Source organism: Microtus oregoni, unplaced genomic scaffold (genome assembly GCF_018167655.1).
Source record: "Microtus oregoni isolate MIOR12 unplaced genomic scaffold, Mior012 000009F_ref0000495, whole genome shotgun sequence".
In the NCBI taxonomy this organism is placed as follows: Eukaryota; Metazoa; Chordata; class Mammalia; order Rodentia; family Cricetidae; genus Microtus; species Microtus oregoni.
The window spans coordinates 46,828,807-46,845,526 of NW_024543068.1; the positions used below are offsets into that span (position 1 = coordinate 46,828,807).

The window sequence follows — 16,720 nt, forward strand, 5'->3', positions numbered from 1 at the left end:
AGTTTAAATGCTTTCTTAGTTTTAATGTTTTTTTATTTCATATGTATAATTTTCTGGATGCATTTATGTCAGCACACTACATGCATGCCTGGTGCCATGAAGTTCAGAACAGGCACTGGCTCTTCTGGAAATGGAGCTAAAGATAGCTGTGAACTGAGCCCTGGTCCTGGAGAAATTTAGACAGTGCTCTCTTAATCCCTAAGTCATCTCTCCAGTGATGAAAAGTTTATTAATTTTATTTTATTTTAATTGGTAGCATTTTAGAAAAAAAGATAATTCATAACTTGAAAATACAATATTATGGATCAAACTATATAAAATATTTTTAATTTGGAGAATATTCCTAATAACATATTAAGTAATTTGTTTTAAAAAGTTAAATGATTTTTTTTTTTTGAGACAGGGTCCCTCTATGTAGTCCTGACCGTCCTGGAGTTAGATACGTATGCCACGCTGACCTCAAGCTCATAGAGATTCCTCTGTCTCTGCTTCCCTAGTACTAGGAAAGTGCCTTTCTATTACCTTTAGATGTTTAATTGCCAGGACCATTCCAAATTTCAGAAATGGGGAATGTGTCAAACCAGACCCACAAACAACACTAGACTTGGGAAATGTCTCTTTGAGAAGCTTTTAGAGTCAAATCAATTACTTTTGGACATGTACTTTTTCTTTTTGCCTTTTTTTTTGAAAAAACTTTCTTTTAATATTTATCTATTTATTATGTATACAATACTCTGTCTGCATGTATGTCTGCAGTCCAGAAGAGGGCACCAGAACTCATTACAGATGGTTGTGAGCCACCATGTGGTTGCTGGGAATTGAACTCAGGACCTTTGGGAGGGCAGGCAATGCTCTTAACCGCTGAGCCATCTCTCCAGCCCTTTATTTTCTTATTTTAAGAGTCATACTATATATTAAAAGAAATCTACAAGAAAATAAACATTTCAAATATGACATACTAAGAGACCTCTGCAAAGAAAGGTTTTCTTCCTTCTCCATGCTTGCTAACACCTGAAACCCTGGGTTCCTTACTCCAATGTACATCACCCCATGAATCACCCTTGCAATAGTTCTCATCATTCAGTCTTTCAGCTGGGGAACAATTAGCGTGCACTCTGGGAATATGCCACACTTAACACTAGCCATATGGAGAGATCTCTGATTGTTTGTAGTGGTCTTTAGAGTTACCACAGTTCAGAAGAATAAGGCATAGATATAAACTTTGTGAAGAGCACATTAAAATGAGAAACTGAGTCAAACAGTAAAATAAATTAACAATTACTTCAAGTAAAATTCTTGTATACAAACATAAAACCTCCTTTCATACATATGCCAAGGAGCAGTATTTAAAAGTAGCTTTGCAGACCAAAGACACATTTGCCACTTTAAGTTCTAGTTTCAAACCACCATATAAACAACATAGGAGTCAAATTACTCATTGATATTCCTTACAAACAAACAAGGCTTTTACCGCCTTTAATTTCATATTAAATCAAGTCCCATCTGACTACCTACCACTTCATCCTTCTGCCATCATCTCCTTATGGTGACTATGCCAAAAAAGCAGTGATTAGTAATTATTCATTGTCAATGTGACTTGTTGAAAATATAATAAAAAAGTCATTTTAAATGCTTACACTTAAAAGGTTACATGTTTAAAAAATAAGTTTGAAAAGCTTATGACACAAAGGATTAACCATCATTAAAGTTGAGAAAAGAATGCCCAGCATTTCAGAGAAGGACCATGATGTCCAGTCTTCACGCTCTTCCTGTAATTCATTGGTGGGACACACCCAAGTACATGATAGTCACCTGTGCTCACACCACAGATGTAATCAAAAAGCTCATGAATTGGCTTCTGAGTAAGTTCAACCAATTTCCTCAGAGTCTGAAGAGCAACCACACCTCTGTGAAAGAAAAAAATACAAATGGATAATTTGTTTCAAGGGAAATTCAAGTTATAGCATAAAATAATTCTATAAAACTGCTTTTAGCATTTGACAAAATTCAACACCTCTTTATGATAAAAGTCTTGGAAGATTAGGGATACAAGGATCAAATCTAAATATAATAAAAGCAACATACAGAAAGACGACAGCTAACATCAAATTAAATGGAGAGAAACTCAAAGCCATCCCACTAAAATCAGGAAGACGACAAGGCTGTCCACTCTCTCCATACCTCTTCAATATAGTGCTTGAAGTTCTAGCAATAGCAATAAGACAACATAAGGAGATCAAGGGGATTCGAATTGGAAAGGAAGAAGTGAAACTTTCGTTATTTGCAGATGATATGATAGTGTACATAAGTGACCCCAAAAACTCTACCAGAGAACTCCTACAGCTTATAAATACCTTCAGTGATGTGGCAGGATACAAGATCAACTCAAAAAAAAAAATCAGTAGCCCTTTTATACACAAAGGATAAAGAAGCGGAGAGGGAAATCAGAGAAACTTCTTTACCTTTCACGACAGCCACAAATAGCATAAAGTATCTTGGGGTAACTCTAACCAAGGAAGTGAAAGATCTATTTGACAAGAACTTTAAGTCTTTGAAGAAAGAAATTAAAGAGGATACCAGAAAATGGAAGGATCTCCCATGCTCTTGGATTGGTAGGATCAACATAGTAAAAATGGTAATTCTACTAAAGGCAATCTATAGATTCAATGCAATCCCCATCAAAATCCCAACAAAATTCTTCACAGATCTTGAAAGAACAATAATCAACCTTATATGGAAAAACAAAAAACCCAGGATAGCCAAAACAATCCTATACAATAAAGGAACTTCCGGACGCATTACCATCCCTGACATCAAACTCTATTACAGAGCTACAGTAATGAAAACAGCTTGGTATTGGCATAAAACAGAGACATTGACCAATGGAATTGAATTGAAGACCCGGATATTAATCCACAAACCTATGAGCACCTGATTTTTTTACAAAGAAGCTAAAAGTATACAATGGAAGAAAGAAAGCATCTTCAACAAATTGTGCTGTCATAACTGGATGTCAACCTGTAGAAGAATGAAAATAGACCCATATCTATCACCATGCACAAAACTCAAGTCCAAATGGATTAAAGACCTCAATATAAATCCGACCACACTGAACCTGATAGAAGAGAAAGTGGGAAGTAGCCTGCAATACATGGGCACAGGAGACCACTTTCCATGTATAATCCCAGTAGCACAGACAATAAGAGTAACAATAAATAAATGGGACTCCTGAAACTGAGAAGCTTCTGTAAAGCAAAGGACAGAGTCACTAAGACAAAAGGCAACCTACTGAATGGGAGATCTTCACCAACCCCAAATCAGACAAAGGTCTGATCTCAAAATATATGTCACAATATAGCCTCTATATTCATAAATAAAACTGGCTTTATGTTTTAGTTTTAAAAATTGATTTTATGGCTGGTCAGTGGTGTCACATGCCTTTAATTCCAGCACTTGGGAGGCAGGGGAAGGAGAATCTCTGTGAGTTTGAGGCCAGCCTGGTCTACAGAGTGAGTTCTAGGAGAGCCAGGGCTACACAAAGTAACCCTGTCTCGAAAAATAAAAATAAAAAAAAAATGATTTTAGAATAACTCTATTAAAATCTTTAAATAAAATCTCTCAAGCTGAATTAAATATGTAGTTTTAGAAGCCATTTTTCTAGCCTTACCTTGTTCCTCCACCATCAATTGTGAGGATTCGGATTCCTCTGCCTTTCACTGGATCCACATAACCAATTAAGGCCAAAATTTCTCTAACTGCAGCCTGAAGAGTCTCATCTTTAATTTGTCTAAGTCGTAATAAATACGGAATAATTTTTTCCTACGTTGAGAAAAAAAGATACTTTGTTACTTATGTCAGATCAAGAAGGAAAATGTAGCTGGCATGGCAGCACACGTGTGGAACCCCAACATGAGGAAGATAAAGGCAGGGGAACCTAGAGTTCAAGACGAGCCTCGCTAAAGTGACACCGTGTAACAGAAAGAAAACATATTTTTAGCTACATGAATATAGCATAAAATGAGTGTATATTTATTATTTTCGCTGTGATTAAAAATGATTACTTTATCACATGCCAGTATCAATAACAATTTAGCATATATTTGTCTTTATTTGAGGATCAAAAACAAATAAACAACCAAAAAATACCAGTCTCTTCCCAAACATTTTCTTAAAATGTGCAATGTTTGCTAAGTGGTATAGCACACCCCTATACTCTCAGCATTTAGGAGTCTAGGGCAGGAAGACTGTGAGTTTGAGGCTATCCTGGGCTACAGAATAAGTTCAGCCAGCCCGAATTACTTAGCAAGACTGCCTTTAGAAAAAGAAAACATTCAATACTCAATACAGAAAATATGACTCTCTTAATACAATTAGTAGTAATTTTGCCAAAAAGCTTACATAAATTTAAGGGAAAAACTGAGCTGTGTAATGTTCAATACATTGAATAATTTTCTAATGCATTACTCACTTTGCTTCTTTTGTTGACCAACCAAACCTGAAATACTGTTTTTGTTATTCTGCTTTTTGTCCTAGCTAGTACTGGGCTGCAAAGGACCCCTACAGGAATCTGAACAATAGTGGAAGCTACACAGGCAAATTTCCATTACTGGTTAGGATACAAAATTTGTTAAGAGGTCCTCGCCCATGTCAAGAGCAACCAGAAAAGCCTTAGCGAACTCAAGAAGGCCACGTTCTAAATGCACCACAGAGCTGCTAAACACAGCATGGGAGCAGTTTTCCATCTGGAGAGAGTAACTGCTGCCTGGAGCTGATAACCTTGCTCTTTCCTCCAGACATTTGCTGATTCTGGGAAGACACAAAGGACAGAAAAGCTGGGCTTGATTTAGAGAGGGTCACAAAGAAACAGAGAACTCAGCGAAGCTTGTATTTTTATGAGGTTGTAGTCACAAAACTGAAGGCCTAGGAAGCCTGCAAAGCTGTTTTCAACTTAACACACATGCAGAATTCTCAAAGTAAAATGTATGGGAGGGGAAAAATGCTAAATTTAAGCCTTCTGTAAAAACAAGATAATGTTTTGTATTCTTAATTTAGTTTGGACGACCCAAGGCATGGTGGTAGTGCAGGAATATACACTAAGAACGGGAAAATTAGAGGTCTTTCCCAAACTCTAATAATTCTTAGCTCTGTCCTACTTAGTGATGGTGGTCCATTTCGTATTTCAGTAGAGAAGCAAAATAGCTCTCTGGAAAAAAAATCTAGAATATTTGCAATTTTTGAAACTCACAATTGCCCAGCATACAGAAAAGTTACAATATATGTCAAATCGGTACCATATAGTCAAAGACCAGGGGTGAGTCTCCTACTAGAATTACCAAAAAAGATGATTAAATCACAATAACATTAGCAAAATTACACCTCAAAACATCAGTTATAAATTAACAAAATAAGCATAATGAAAGATGTATAAGGCACTCACGTTAAAGAAGTTTAAATACTGATGGAAAACAAAGATTAAGTTGATAATTGACCATAAACAGTCTTACTTATTTCCTATAATCTTAACATAATTTTATTCTCCTTTTTTACTTCAAAATTCATCTGTAAATGTGGCATGCTAAGAGTAGTCAAAGTAGGGGCTGGGTAAGTGATTAAGAGCACTGGCTGCACTTTCCAAGGTCTGGGTTTTAATACCCAGCACCCACATGGAAGATCACTTCTGTAACTCCGGCTCCAGGGATCCGATACTCTCTCTGACCTCCACAGGGCACCAGACTCACACATTGCCACAGACAGACAAAGATAAGTTTAAAAAAAGGAAGAAAAATAATAGCAAAGTTAGGAGGCTGGAGAGATAGTTCAGTGGTTAAGTGGTGAAGCCCAAGGTGCCAAAGGGCCCCACCCGCAAACTCACCCGTCTGGCTTTAATTGCTCACCCCAAGCTTGGGAAGAAGATTAGAAGCTACATGGCCAGGGGTCGTAGGCTCCAAAAAACAAAGCCCAAGGTTCAAGCCAAGGCAGAGGCCTCAGCTGCAGCTCAGGCTCCCAAAGGTGCCCAGGCCCCTGTGAAGGCCCCATAAAAAAGGTCGCAGTCTGCCAGTGTGAAGACAGATGGACTGGTGTGAACACCTACACAGTATTTGCAGATGTTCAGGACCTTATGCTGTTTTTACAAATAAACTTGAGGCAAGTTCTGTTAAAAAAAAAAAAAAAGAAAGAAACACGAGCTGCTTTTGCAGAGGTCCTGCGTTTGGTTGCCAGCATCCACATCTGGTAGTTCCCTACCATCTATAACTTTCCCTCCAGGTGATCCAATGCCCTCTTTCAGCCTCTAGAGGCATCTTTACTTACATGAACCTATGTTCCTATGTAGACATACATGCATATACATAGCTTTAAAAAGAATTAATCTTTTTTAAAAAGAAAAGCTGAGTTAGAAATTATAAGGATGAACAGAGGTAAAAAAGACTTACAAAATGAGACATTAAATTTATTATAAATCTAAAGTAATTTAGGAAGTACAGTGTTGGAGCAAAAATACATAAATATATTAGCAGAACAAAATACTGTGTCCAGAAATGAACCATTACAAAAACAATGGAACCATAAATAACTGCCTCATTTATGAAAACCTTTTTTTCAACAAATGGTTGCTTGTTCAACTGGATAAATATATTAAGCATCACTTTTACCTTACACAATAAAAGCAAATGTACTCTAGAAGAACAATACAAAAAGGTACAAAAGGCAAAACAAAACTTTTGAAAAAAACACAGAAAAATACTTAGAGTAGGTAAAAATTTCTTTTTTCTTTTCAAAATTTAATTTCATTTTTTTTAGAACATCATATACAAGTTCTACAGCTATACCATTTCCTCCTTTCCTTCTATGTCTCCCCTCCTCCCACCCCACTCATGACCCTTTGGCAGTGGTGGTGTTGTTGGTATGCGTGTGTGTCTGTGAGAGTGAGTGGGGCGGGTATGTGTGTTGGAGCCCACAGAAGTGGATCCATTAGACCTAAAGGTCTGAGAGAGTTCAGGCAAAGTTGCTCCTTCGAGGTTATTTACATATTTATAGGATCTTTGACCTAAGGTGTGGCTACTAACCGGAGGTCTTGTCCTAGGGTGTGGCTGCTTGGTGTTTTGGGTATTAACTTTATTACTTTGTTCCTTGTAGTATGGTTTAAAAAAGGGGGGGGAGCTTTTCCTTTCTTCCCCTCTTGTGGATGGGGTATTTAAAGATCGTAAGAAATAAACATGGGCAGATTCGGTTGTCCTCACGACTCTATCCTATGTCTCTGTATCTCTTTTGTTTTTCTGTTTATTCTAACATTCTAATCCACATGCCCCTACCCTGGAACAAAGCAGGACTGACATGTGTATGTACAGAACCTACTGAATCCGTTAAGCTTTGCCTGAATGTACATGTGTCCAGGGCTGACTGCTTGGGTTTAACAGCCAGTATGGGAGCTCTTCCGTGGAGGAAACTGGTTCCCTTCTCTCTGTAGCCATTGAACCTGCAGTTCTTCATCTAGGAGCAGGGGCGTGTGGAATTTCCCCCACCCACATTAAAATTTCAATTGAACCAACTGAAGAATACAAAAAAAGAAAAGAAAAGCTGCCTAAGACAGTGGGAGAAATTGGCAAAAAGTTTAGTTGGCAAAGTTTACAGCCAAGCAACACATGACGCAATTTCTTCAGTTCATTGATTTTAGATATTATTTAGGGGAAAGGCAGCCACTTCCTTCCAATTACCTAGATTTTCGTCCCTGACTGATCTGAATAGAATTTCCACACCACATTTCTTCTCAATATTGATGGTTGATTGTATTTGGGATCAGTTCTCAAATATAAGAAAACCCTTAATAGTTCAACTACTAAGACAATTCCTAATAGACTAACACTGAAAACTACCCAGAAATCAATTAACAGTATAAAGAATAAGCCGTGATCCACCATAATAAATATAAGCAATAAGAAGGAATCATTTAAAATTACCTGCCACATTTCCAATAAATCCTATCGATGTACCAAGTAAAAAAGGAAGCAAACACACATGAGTCCAAACTAACCTTTTCTGCAGACTACAACAAAGAGGTGGGAGGAAGACTTCTGGGGCACTGGCAGTGTTCTGTCTGTTGACTTCTATGCTAAGTCTGTGAACTTCACTTGACACAAATAAAGCTTATTCTTGAATAGTATGTTGTTAAATCATTCTTTAAAACATATTCTATATTGGAATTCTAGGTCTCTTGTAAAATTCATATTGGAACTCAGTTGTTGGTGCATTAATATTAAAAAGTAGGGTCTTTCAAGAAGTGCTTAGGTCATGAGACTTCTGCTTCATGTGTGAGATTAGAGACCTAGAGATGGGGGCAAAAGGGAGATGCTGTCTTGTGAATTAGTCACAAGCTTCAGCATACAGGTAACAAGCCTTCTCCAGACCCCAGATCAGTCATTACTTTTCACTGGGCCTCTCAGTACACAGATGATGAGAAACAGATTTCTGTAGGCTGTAACCCATCCAGGGGAAGGTATTTTGTTACAGAAGCTCACTAACAGAAATTTTATTTTAGATCTCTCCTTTCTGGCTATCCCTGACATGAACACTCTCATTAAAAGCACACGTATATTTCAAAATCCTATTTCTAAAAGATAAATCTATATATGAAATATAAATTTCAAATTTTAGGAATATGAAATGTTGAAAATCTGTTTACATGTATTAGAAAATGTAAAACTTGCAGGGTATATTTCAAAGAAAAACTTAATCAGCAAAGCTATAATAAAAGTTAGAAAATAAAAGGTAGAAAAGTATGAACTAACAAGTTTCTGTATGGTAAAGTAACTAATTAATTAATAAGAATTAGACTATAATATATAATAATATATTTATAATTATATATTATAAGCCGGGTGGTGCTGGCGCACGCCTTTAATCCCAGCACTCGGGAGGCAGAGACAGGCGGATCTCTGTGAGTTCGAGGCCAGCCTGGTCTACAAGAGCTAGTTCCAGGACAGGCTCCAAAACCACAGAGAAACCCTGTCTCAAAAAACCAAAAAAAAAAAAAATTATATAATATATAATAAAAGCACCAACAGGGATTTAATGAAACTGTAACAATATCTTCATGACATTTCCAAATTATTAAGGAGACAAGTAAACTTGGTACAGACTGGAGACTCTCCTTCCCTGGGCACTCAGCTTCTTTCTCCTCAAGTGGTCTAATTGCTGAAGTCTAAACCTTGCTCACTTCTGTGTATGTAGACCATTGAGGAGAGGAAAGCTAAGTGCTTTACCGATTCGATGATTAGTTAAAATTTGGACTTTAAATGTAAAAGGACCATGAGATGGTGAATAAAAAATAGCAATGGCTTTCCATATTGTGTTTCCTGTCTTTTGTTTATAGACAGAATCCTGCTCTACAGCCTAGGCTGGTCTCACATTATTGATCCTTTTGCCTTGGTCTCCCAAACGCTAGAAGTAGAGGTATATGACACACCTGGCTATTTCTTATTTTGAAAAAGTGATTCCACAGTAAAAATACCTGTACTGCAATTAAGATTTTGACAATTATTAGGCAATGTAACTAACATATTTAAACTTATGCTCCATTTTTACACATGCTCAAATCAAAGTATATATAGATAGTCACAATAAGCAGAATTTATGTCACAGAATAAAAGTAATTCATTAGCCTAGTGTGTACTATAAAATAACGGGCAATTCCCAAATATACTGTATGATTTAAAACAACAAAAATTTTTAAAAGAGAAGGGCTTTGCATTCCCCACTATAAAAGGTTTATTAGAACTTATATTTCAAGACAAATACTTAAAAAGTTAGAAATTACCTTGACAGCCACTCCTTTTCCTTCAGGAAATTCTAGAAGATGAAAAGTCAGTTCTTCAACCCTGGTAATACAGAGCTTTGGGTCAGTTGTTCTTCTTAATGCCTGAACTAAGGCTCGAGTTCTGTTATCAATACTCACTCTTGCAATAATCTACAAGGTCATATGAAATACGTGATTAGGAGATAAAGTTACCCTATAAATGGTTAGTGTTTCTTAGGACCACTCTGAGAAACAACTTGCCTTTTCTCGCTGAAGAGACACACGTTTTTTCTCCTCTGCCTTCTTGTCTTTGCTGACAACTTGCTCAGTTTTAGCAGGCTCTTCCTGTCCTTCTGGCTGACTCTTTGAGTCAGACTTTAATTTGGGTACAAGTCCACCAATGTAACCACCGACTAAGGCTTGTACGCCCTCAGTGGGACGAGAAAGGAAGTTAGCAATACTTTGCTTTGTAGACACCGGAAGAACCTCTGGAGTCTGGCTAGGGCTGGAAGGTTTGTCCCCAGCATCTAGGGAAGATCCTGAGTCTGGCCTGTCTGTCACGATGTTGGGGTCAGGAGAACTGGATTTCTCTTCTTCAAGGTCTGGTTTGTCCTGAATATGTTTAACTTCCTTTGTTTGAGACATTTTTTCCTTGCGACTGAAGTATGAATTAATATGGTTCGCTAAAAAGTAGAATGACTCTCCAAATCTGGTGGTTAAGCTGTATGTGTAATGGAAAAGGCTCCGTTTACCTGCATCATCTTCTTTATCTGCAATGTAGCTTTTCTGTTCCACAAAAGAATTCTTTTCTGCTGATTTATCACTATAGTTTTTCAGAGACTCAATGGTTTGTTTAACTTTTTTTTGTTCTAACCAGCCCCTATCTGATACTTTTCTTAATATTCGAGAATTTGTCTTAAACTGAGCTAACCGTGAAACCATTTCATTTTGACTGCCAAAAATAGCCTTTGAAACAGAATTCAAAGTACTTTTAATACGGGACATATGAATGCTCACTTTTGTAAGTCCCTTGGGAGCAGAAGTGCTAAGTTTCAAAATTCCAATATGTAAGCCATGGTTGCTTGGAGAGGGCCAGTGCTTACTGCAACGCGCTTCACCTTTGTTCCACCTACAGCTTTTCTTACTTGTGTGAAAATCTCTGTGCACATTGATATGGGGCATTCGCCAGTAATGTTTGGAACACACAAAACGCAGCTGTTTGCTTTTCTGATTCCCACAAAGACTTCTTGCATTACTGAGGAGGTAAATATATATATCTAAAGTCAAATTAATAGACATAACTTAAAAATCATTTATTTTCTATGTGACATTCTCTCATTTCACTCCTGAGTGCTTCACTTAAAAAATTCCATAATTCATGGTCTTACCTGTAAAAAAAAAATTAATTAGTATTCAAGTTAAAAAAAATAGTCCAGTTTATACGCATGACTTTGTACCCAGCAACAAACCATTCAAAACAAGATGGACTAAGGCTGGAGACAGCTCAGAACTAAAGCGCAGTTGTTGCTGCTCTTGCAGAAGACTCAAGGTTCAATTCCCAGTTCACAGCCCGGTCTCTACACCTCCCAGGTCCAAAGGATCACATGCCCTCTTCAAGCTTCTCAGGGCACTACACAAATGTGGTACACAGCATACATGAAGGTCAGACATCCAACACGTAACAAATAATAATAAACAATAATTAAAAAGATGGAATACTATATTTCCAATATGACTGGTAAGATTTAATTTTAAAAATAACAAAAAAAATTAAGCGTTCAGTGCAGATGTCAGTTGGGGAGTAGGAGAAGAAATCAGAGACACTGCCTACTAAGTTCTTCTAATTATGTTATTTTCTCTTTTTACTATTATTAAATTTTTGACTAGCTTGAAGCATTAGACTCTGGAGACAAGAGTCAGGTCTTTACCCCATCTGCTGCGAATCATTTATGGGATGCTCAATCCACAGTGGACATGGTATTAAATGCCGAGGCCACCCACAGATTAGAGCAAGAAAGAGCCATGTCAAGACTATCTTCCCTATCTAGTAATAGCTGCTCCCTAAAGAGGCTCCCTAATTTCCCTTATCTAGTAATTTCTCACTAAATTGAGGGAGACAGTGGGTGAGGTGTTTCCTGTGCGAGCATGAGGACGCAAGAGTGAAGTGGAGAGTGACACAAGATGGCCCAGATGTTGACTCCTAGCCTACACAGCACACATCAGAAAATATGTGCACCAGCTTGCAAGTGGTCGTAATTACAATATAGAAAACATACATAAATAGGAATAGTGTAAAATGGACAAGAGACATTATAAGCCATTCACAGATAAATAAAACAGTAAAATAATAGAAATAATTATAAAGTTAAAATGCACCAAATAAAACAGACATTTTGGCCAAGTATGATGGCACATGCTGCAGTCCCAACACTCCGAAGGCTGAGGGAAGGAGGATTACAAATTCAAGACCAGTATGAGCTTCATGGGATAAGTGGCTGGGGTTACAGGGTAAGATACTGAACAAAACAACAAAAGTCCTAACCTTTTAACTAGTAAAAATGGGGCTACAGATGTACCTCAGAAGTACCTGACACAAGCCTCACCTAGTGCATACAAGGACACAGAATCAGTTTCTAGCACTGGGCACGGGAGGTGGGTAGCAATTGAGAAAAATACAAGTGCTATCCATTGTTGATAATGAGTTAGGAAAATAGGATATAGAAGCTTCTTGACAAAATCTGACAAAATTTTATTTAGTTTTTATTTTTTTAGTTTTTCAAGACAAGAGTTTCTCTGTATAGCCCTGGATGTTCTGGAACTCGTTCTGTAGACCAGAGTAGCCTCAAACTAAGAGATCATCCTACCTCTGACTCTGTAGTGCAGAGAATAAAGGCAAGGGTGTACCACAACCACCCAGCAATCTGAATAATTTTAAATTTTATTTATTTTTTTTAATGATAGAGAAAAGTCAGACCAAAGTAGATGCTATTTCCTGTGAAGAGATGTAATTCTGAGAAGTGAGCCAACACAAAACACAGCTTTAACCTTAGAGAGAATAAAACAGCTTTTTCTTGAACCAAATATGAGTGAGTACGGTCTGAGGACATAAGATTCAGGCTGACCACTGTAGACGTGGTTATGTAAGATATTAGTAGTTACGGAGCAAGGAAAGTCTTAAATCACAGTATTGAGACCTGGATCCCGATGGAGAACCAAGGAAGACAGAATACAGCAGAGCAGGTACACTATAACATAGGTTCCAGTGTTCCAATCTTAGAACATTCTAAGTGCTGAATTTGGGGATTGCAGGGTCAGATGGTTAGTTAGGAGTCCATGGCAAAGCAAAAAGCAGGGTGCCAGCAACAGCTAAGAGCTTTGTCATAGTTTGGGCTACTACTGCCATAATAAAACATCAAGACCAAAAAAAAGGCAACTTGTCCACAACCAGTGACGTACTTCCCTTACTAAGACCACACCTCCTAGTCTTCCCCAAAGAGTTTTACTAACCAGGGACCAAACATTCAAACACAGAAGCTTATGGAGGCCATTTTCATTCAAATCACAAGTACAAGATTATATCTTGAATCACAAGTAGGAGGCCAAGAGAGCTAACTGGGAATAGGAAGGGCATTTGAAATTTCAATGTCTGCCCTGCTAACATACTTCCTCCAACAATGCCACACCTCTGGATCATTCCCCAACAGTTCCACAAACTAGGAATCAAATATTCAAACAGATGAGCCAATATAGGAGGCCATCTCATCAAATCACCGCATTCCATTTCCCCACCAAAGACTTGTGGCCATATCATAGCATGAAACCCATACAGTCCAAGTTCAAAGGTCCCCATAATCTTTCAGTCTTAACACAGTTTAAAAGTCCAAAGTTTCTTACGAAACTCGAGGTAATCTCTTAATTGTAACCCCAGTAAAAGCAAAAGCAAAAAGCAAACTGTATATACTTCCACCATAGAATAGTACAGAATGTGCATTACCATTCCAAAACCGAGGACCAGCGAGGAACTGCTAAGCAAAGCAAGACTACCACTTAGCAGGGCATATCTCCAGCATCTTGAGGTTTTAAACACAACAGTGCAGTGCTGGTTTCAATTTCATTGCTTTACACAATGGCCTCTCAGGAACTCTTGCCCTCCAGGGGCCTTTATGCAGACCCTACTCTGTCACCTGTGGCCTGGCCTCAGCAACTCTCCTTAACCATGGAGGAAGATTCACAACCCCTTTACTCATGTGTCTGTCCTGTATGATTACCTGGATGACACTATGAAGTTTGACTGTCCTCATGGGAGGAAGCCTGGTCCCACACATTTGAGTAAGATTCCCTTTGTAAATTGCTTTTTAGAGGCAGACTATTACTCAGGCATTTCCTTTCTACAAGTGGAGAGCACAACTGGATGCCTGTCCTGAGGGCATCCCTCCCTTTCTTCCAAGTTGGAACTTTCTTCCACCTTTAACTTTTCATGTTTCAGCAGAAGCCTTGGCTCCACTGTTAAATTTCCTTCCAGGTGCTCATTTCTGCTTCAAACTATACATTTTCTATTTCTTTTTGCCCAGCTTGCTCTTCTTTCTTATAAACCCTCCCAGGAGTGATTACAAGTAACCATATGACAGAGACAATATGAGGCAGTTTTGATATATTCACCAAGGAAATTAATATACTGTTTTTCAATTTTGCTTCAAGAAAAATTTTAGGACAAGAACAGAATGCAACCACATTTTTTGCCAGCCTACCACAAGAATTCTCTCAAGGCCAGTTGCTAATAGTTTTCCTCTGAAACCTCTTGGGCCAAGCTACCATAATCTACTTGCTTTTGGCACTCTTCTACTAGGACGGTCTTCTAAGCCCCGTTCACAGCATTCAACTACATTTCTTATCCACACTTCCGAACTTATCCCCATTCCTCAAAAAAAGAAAAAGAGTGTGATCAGGCCCACCAGCAATACCCCACTCCCTGTAACTTCTGTCTTAGTTACTTTTTTTATTGCTGTGATAAGACACTATGTCCACAACAACTTATACAAGTTTATTTGGGGCTTATAGTTTGAGAGAGTAGATAGAATCCATGACCATCAAGGTGGAGAGCATGGCAACAGGTGTGCAGGCATGGTGCTGGACCAGCAGCTGAGAGCCTACAACCACTCACACAAGTGTGATGGAGACTACTCTTGTTTCCTGGCCACCCAGACCTGAATAATCACACAGACTGTATTAATTACAACACTGTTTGGTCAATGACTCAGGTGATGTGGGATTTCCCTCTGTATGCTGTGATTACTATTAATGAATAAAGAAACTGCTTTGGATCTATAGCAGGGCAGAACTTAGGTAGGCGGGGAGGAAGAAGGGCAGAGTCAGAGAAAAGCCAGTAAGCCTCCGGAGACAGACACTGGGAACTTTAGCCAGCAAGGCACAACCTTGTGGCAATACACAGATTACTAGAAACAGGTTAAACTAAGATGTAAGAGTTAGTCAATAAGAAATCAGAGCTAATGGGCCAAGCAGTGATTTAATTAATACAGTTTCTGTGTGATTATTTCGGGGCTAAGTGGCCAGGAACCAACAAGCTTCTCTCTCCTCCAACACTCAGGTATATTTCTAGCTAGTTCGTAAATCTTGAATTAACCTATTTCTATTAATCTGTGTATTGCCATGAGGTTGTGGCCTGCTGGGTAAGGTTCCAGCATCTGTCTCCTTCAGCAGCTACATGGCATCTCTCTGACATCATCTATTCTCTATCTCTGTTAGGACTTCCCACTTGGCTTTGCTCTTCTAAGCCATTGGCCCACAGAGCTTTATTCATTACTCATTATCCAATAAAAGCAACAAATATACAGAAGGATATCCCACATCACACAAGAATTTATGTCTGATTCACAAACACAAGACAGTGCTAACTAGGAATGGTATAGGTTTCTGAAACAAACCTCAAAGCCAGCTCCCAGTGACTATCTCCAACAAAGCCACAGTTCCTAAACCTTTCAAACAATTCCATCAACTGGGAACCAAGTATGCAAACATATGACTCAATGGGGACCAGTCTCATTCAAAATAATCATTTTAAATGCTTTGGCAGTTACAGAGATACTAGGTCAGACATGGGCTGAGCAATGAATGTCTTTCAAAACAACTAAAAACAGCTTGGTTTTTAGCTTTGGTCTTTCTGACAGCTTTATATCAACTTGACACAAGCTAAATTATGAGAGGTGGGAACTCAATTAAGAAACTGCCTCCATAAAACTGCACTGTAGACAAGCCTGTAGGGTATTTTACTTAGTAATATGAGAGGAAAGTCCAGCACTGAGAGCAGTGCTATCCCTGGGCTGGTGGTCCTACATTATAAGAAAGCAAGCTGAGCAAGCCATGATAAGCAAGCTAGTATGTAGCAGTCCTCAATGGTCTCTGCAACAGCTCCTGCCTCCAGGTTCCTACAGTGTTTGAGGTCCTGTCCTGGCTTCCTTCCACAATAAACAGTGACATGAGAGTGTAAGCCAAAGAAACCCTTTCTTCCCCAAGCTGCTCTGTGTTTGAACCCAGCAATAGAAACCCTAAGACATTCCTGGATTTGCATATTCTAACTGTTTACTTTCCTGAAGTTCTAGACAGTCATTCAACCTTGTACATCTTTAAGGAAGTGGTTTCCTTCTGTGAACTTCAGTCTGGAGTTACCCTTGCAGACCCAACTGTTACAAAAGCTCATTGCTCTCCTACTATCTGGTAAAGGTGAGGCTGAGGAAGCAGAAGAGAAGTCTTCATGAAATTGTTGGCAAAGTCATTAAGAAATAAATCTTTGGATGCCATCAAATCTTTCAGACACCAGTATCTGGGTCGATTTTTTTTCTTCTTCTTGTATTTTCTGTATCTGAAATAAATAAAGTGATGTGTATATTGTATAAACATAAGTAGTTTTACTTA

At 38.3% G+C, this 16,720-nt stretch overlaps 1 protein-coding gene across 3 annotated transcripts in view; it reads right to left on the reverse strand.

Moving 5' to 3' along the window:
- Positions 1-16,720, reverse strand: part of Pnpla8 (patatin like phospholipase domain containing 8) — a 45,805-nt gene that overhangs the window by 16,673 nt on the left and 12,412 nt on the right. For all 3 annotated transcript variants that reach the window (XM_041658075.1, XM_041658076.1, XM_041658077.1), the window contains exons 2-5: positions 10,052-11,178; positions 9,812-9,961; positions 3,668-3,819; positions 1,813-1,907 (exon numbers count right to left, since the gene is read on the reverse strand). In XM_041658075.1, coding sequence (XP_041514009.1) covers positions 1,813-1,907; positions 3,668-3,819; positions 9,812-9,961; positions 10,052-11,089 — 1,435 coding nt within the window. In that variant the 5' untranslated portion in view covers positions 11,090-11,178. The remainder of the gene's footprint in view (positions 1-1,812; positions 1,908-3,667; positions 3,820-9,811; positions 9,962-10,051; positions 11,179-16,720) is intronic.